The sequence below is a fragment of the Monoraphidium neglectum genome, assembly GCF_000611645.1.
Source record: "Monoraphidium neglectum strain SAG 48.87 unplaced genomic scaffold scaffold00572, whole genome shotgun sequence".
Classification (NCBI taxonomy): Eukaryota; Viridiplantae; Chlorophyta; class Chlorophyceae; order Sphaeropleales; family Selenastraceae; genus Monoraphidium; species Monoraphidium neglectum.
This window is the reverse complement of record NW_014013056.1, coordinates 3306-7818: the sequence shown is the minus strand read 5'-3', so window position 1 is coordinate 7818 and position 4513 is coordinate 3306. Positions and strand designations below refer to the sequence as shown.

The following is a 4513-nucleotide window of genomic DNA, read 5'->3' as shown; positions in this document are numbered from 1 at the left end:
CGTGTGCGCGTGCACACCGCGTACCCTGCAAGTGACGCACATGCAAGCGCTTGCTTGCTGCGCTGGTGCGTGGCCGTGCATGCTCGCCAGGGCGATTTCTGCAATCACCGTTCCCCCTCCTCCCCCGCAAGGGGAAGGACTTCACACTCTCGGAATGCAGCATTATGCCTGCTCTTGGCCCCGCTTTTGTGCTACAAGCCGCGTGTGAATTTCGCCGACAAGCGCCAGGGCTCCAGCAACAGCTGGCTCCGTCACAATAGCACCGCAATTCTTTGGCTTTCCAGCAGTGAGGTTTGCCCCAGGCTCTTTGGCGCTAGCGCGTTTGCCGTATCAAGACCCAGTGACAAGCCAAGGGTTTGCACTTTGTAATGGTTCAGGTTGCTGAGTGGAGGAACCAATATTCTCGGCCAACATCACTCTCAAAGTTCATGTCTGCTGTAGTCCTGTTAGTCTTTCAAAACAGCACGCTCACTGTAGACTGGCGCTCTATACACGGCACCTATGTCAGCAGTTTCGACAGCCTGAAGCTTACACCTCGGTCTGCATATGCTGGTCGGCTCAATAGAAGTTGTTCTTCAGGGCTGCCTGCGCGGTGTGGATGTCATCAAAATTGGGGTGCAAGCGGCGGCTACCAAATGGCCGGGGAGCTTAGGCTTGAAATATCAAGCTTCGTGGCATTCTGGTTGGCGGCCTGCTGCCACCACACCTGAACCAAGGTCCCCCAAAAACATGGATATTGTCCCGCGTTTTGCATCACCACCCTTATTACACACATCACAACAGTGGATGCATCAAGTCGTCGCAGTGCGTGATCGTGCACAAACAGCCAAGCGAGCGCATCCGCTGATCCACGTGTGCAAGCTGTCCCGCCGCTCTCTGCCCTCCTTCTGATTATGCTTATGTCCATTATGCTTATGTCCAATGCCCCTGGCCATAGTTTTCAGCCATGCGGTTGATCCTCTCCTTCCCAAAGGGTGGGTTTATGCAAGCTCCCACCTCACCGGTGACTCCCGGCCGCTGCGCCCTTGAAGAATCTGCTCCTGCATCACTCGCGCTGTCGACAACGTCCGGCCACCTGCGTTGGTGTATGAGCCATTGGGTTCATGAACCCATCTGGAATGCAGGGCAGGAGAGGCCATACCAACGGGGTCTAGGCCCCTTTGGTGTGATTGAACCTTAAATACCAACCCGGCAGCTGCGTCTGACATGGCCACTCGGCCAAGTGATGTGTGTTTCTCGAGACCTACATGCAAGCACATCCTGGCCTTGCCTGCGAACCAATGTCAGACAGCAGGGCCCCCTATCCACAACTGCGGATGCGCACCTCTGCCCGGGCCAAGAAGCCAAAGCTGCGCTGCCATACGCTTGAAGGATCCTCTCAAAACTGCCAGCCCTGCTGGGTGCCTGCGTGAAAGCGCCGTGCCGCGTCGTTGCCTTGCCGCCCTCACTCACAGCCAGGGAGTTTATGCTCGCAGCAGCCGCGGGTCCGCACGTGCCTGCAGGCCGGTGGCATCACAGCGGGCGTCGAGCAACTGAGTGGTCACGGTTAAAATTCATAGTCAGCTCCTGCTTCAAGCTCTGCTAGATTACCAGAGTTGAAGCATGGCTCGGCTGGACCATTTGGAGTGTTGCAGGCGGCCAGCTAGAGCTCCTTGCCAGTTAAGTGCAAGGGGCACTATAGGCGTGCCATTGACATCAAAGGCCAGCCCAGCCCAAGCCCATGGGCTTGAGCTGACTGGCCAGTCAGCTCAAGCAAGGCCCTGCGGCCTCACCGTGGCCACTTCCCAGTTGCCTCGCGGCCAGCAAGCAATCCCGCGGGTGACAGAGCTGGCGAGCACACCTCCTGGCCTCAGCGTGTGTCCAGGCGTGCGATCCCTGCGTCACCCCTGTGTAAGGAGGGGGTTGACGGACCATTCAGATCTGTCTCAGGCTGTCTGAATGCGCTCCATTCACACCAGTGCGGTGCGTCCACTGATATGAGCACCACACCCATATACATGGCTGTTTAGCGGAAGGGAGACGCGCACTTTCACTGCACCAAGCGTGGTGCGAGAACTTGGCCTCCATGCATACAGCGGTAGTGCTGACCTGGGGGGTTGCTGCTAGCAGCAAGAAGCGCTTCTGGGGCCTCTTGTGAGTGGCCGCCACGGCCAGCGTCCTTGGAGTCCCACCGAATCCTGGGTGAGCGATAGCATGGCTCAGGGAAGGCTCGGGCCAACGACATATGTGTGCATAAGATCATATCCTGGCAGCCGCCACCTCGCCGCTCTCACACAACAGGGGCTGAAGGCAACCCAGCACACTCAGGCAGGGAGCATGCTCCGCACCCACAATTGCGGTAACAGCCGCGGTGTGAGCCGCCAGAGAGTCGGCTGCCCCGCATCCAATGCTGTCTGGCCGCTGTAACAGCGCCGACACCTGCGATGCCTGCAGTGGCACCACTACTACTACGTAGTGCACCGGGCTGTACATCTTGCCTTTTGCTGCAGGCGGTGTGCCTGCGGGGGTGTGAAGAGGGTCGATTGGGCAGTTGGGGATCAGTTGTCTTGAGCAACAGAGGGCGAAGAGGCCCTGCAAGCAGCCCAACAGCGCAAATGAGGTTACAGGGGAGAGTGCACGCGGTGCTTGTGCGCCCAGGTGCCAACCCAAGCACGACAGGTGCACACTCGGGCGGCGGTGGAGTGCAGCACAACGCCATGGGTGTAATCGGCGGCGCCGCCCTCACCAGGGCGGTAAGATCACAGGTAGCGCACGCCTTTGACGTACCGGGAGCCAAACAGGCTGGTATCTCCACGAATCCTGTTGTTGCAGCTGGGAGCTGTTGCCTCGCCCTAGCACAGGGGGCACTGTGATAACCTTCACCAGCCCCGGTGTGGCTCAACCGGCACCAGCTAGCTGTGCAGGGGATGGAAGTGCTCTGCAGCAAGTTCCCTCAACAATGCCACCTCTGCAGAGACGGCGTCGAAGAGCCGCTGCGATGGTTATGGTGCTGCACCTGGCAGGGGCAGATCAGGTCTATGATAACAGCCTTCCTCTGAACGACAGGCGACATAACTTATCATACGGTATGCAACACTCATTCATCAGCGCCGTACCGTATGAGCTGTCACACAAAAAATCAACGGTACCGGTACCGTACAATCACATGTGCCCTTTACGGTACGGTGTTCCAGTCTAGCGTACAACATCCTTACAGCACCGCCTCACAAGTAATAAGGCAACGCAGACACTGAATCATGGCGTCTGATCTCAGCTCGTGCGAACCTCCGCCCTGCGCTGGCGCCTTCTTCAGCTCACCCTCTTTAACGCTAGATCTGGTCGCACAGCTCTGCGAGCTCGAGCCCCGCAAGGCGCTGTCCAGGGTGTCCCTCGCCTCGCGGCGCGCCGCCCTCGCGGCATGCAGCAGCCTCGAGTTGCACTCCCGCGTCCCCCTGAGCACCCAGCTCGCTTGCGCCGCAGTGTTCAGGGAACATGGCGCACACCTACGCAGCCTGCATATCGAACCAGCTCGTTGGTCGTCCGACAGGGAACAGAACGCGAGGAGCAACGCGGCGGCCTTGGCGCTGCCCCGCCTGGCCGCAATAGAGACTCTCAACTTCTCCAAGTGCGAGCACGAAGCAACCCCAGACGACATGGCGGCCCTGTCTGCACTGAAGGGCCTGCGGGAGTTGTACCTGTGTGATATGGTGCTCCCTGATACCGGCTGCCTCGCCGCGCTGCGGCATCTTGAGGTCCTCAGGTTGAGCAGTGCCAGCGTTGACCCTCGGCTCCGCGACACCCTCGGCCATCTGCGATGCCTTACACGCCTCCACCTGCACGATATGAGGTTGGAAGGCGGCGGCAAGGGGCGGTTGGACGCGACCCCGCTATTGGCGCGCGCCGCCAGCCTGCGTGCCCTTTCAATATCGCCAGGTGGTGAGAGTCATCGCAACAAGGTCCGTGTGATGAATGAGTGCGCCGTCAAGCTCATGCGCTTCCTGCTAGGCCTCAAGTTTCTTTCGCTTGAAAAGTGTCGGATTTCGCCAATAGGCGCATGCAGGCTGGCTGGCTGGGTGAGTCTGGAGCACCTGGAGTTGTTTGGGGACCGCATTGGTGATGCTGGTGCAGCCGCTTTGACCTCCATGACCGCGCTCACCAAGCTTGACCTGCACGACAACAACATTGGTACGCCTGCCGTCAAGGCCCTGGCGTGTTTGACCAACCTGGTGTCCCTTGATGTGGGGCGCAACCGGCTTATTGATGATGAGGGCGCCAAGGCGCTTGCACGCATGACGCACCTCACTGCACTTGATGTGAGCGTCAAAAACTTTACGGACTGCGGCAAAGCTGCGTTGAGGGCAACCTTTGGAAATGAGCTCGCGCCCCGCTGGCACGGTGCTAACATGAGGTGGGGTGATGATTACGCACCTAGGCATTGATGGCTGCTAACCTGCTGACTTGTTGCAGATCTTTTGGCTCTCCTCAGTGCCTGCGGGCGTGCCGCTTGCGCCACGCATCTAATTCAACCCTGTGC

At 59.1% G+C, this 4513-nt stretch overlaps 1 protein-coding gene across 1 annotated transcript; it reads left to right on the top strand.

Annotated features, from left to right (window-relative positions):
• Positions 1-3236: 3236 nt before the first annotated feature.
• On the top strand, positions 3237-4292 carry MNEG_4214 (hypothetical protein; the record flags this gene model as incomplete). The annotated part of the gene is made up of 1 exon (XM_014047306.1): positions 3237-4292. A coding segment is annotated over one exon (1056 nt), but the record flags the coding sequence as incomplete, so codon positions are not given.
• Between the last annotated feature and the right edge of the window lie 221 nt (positions 4293-4513).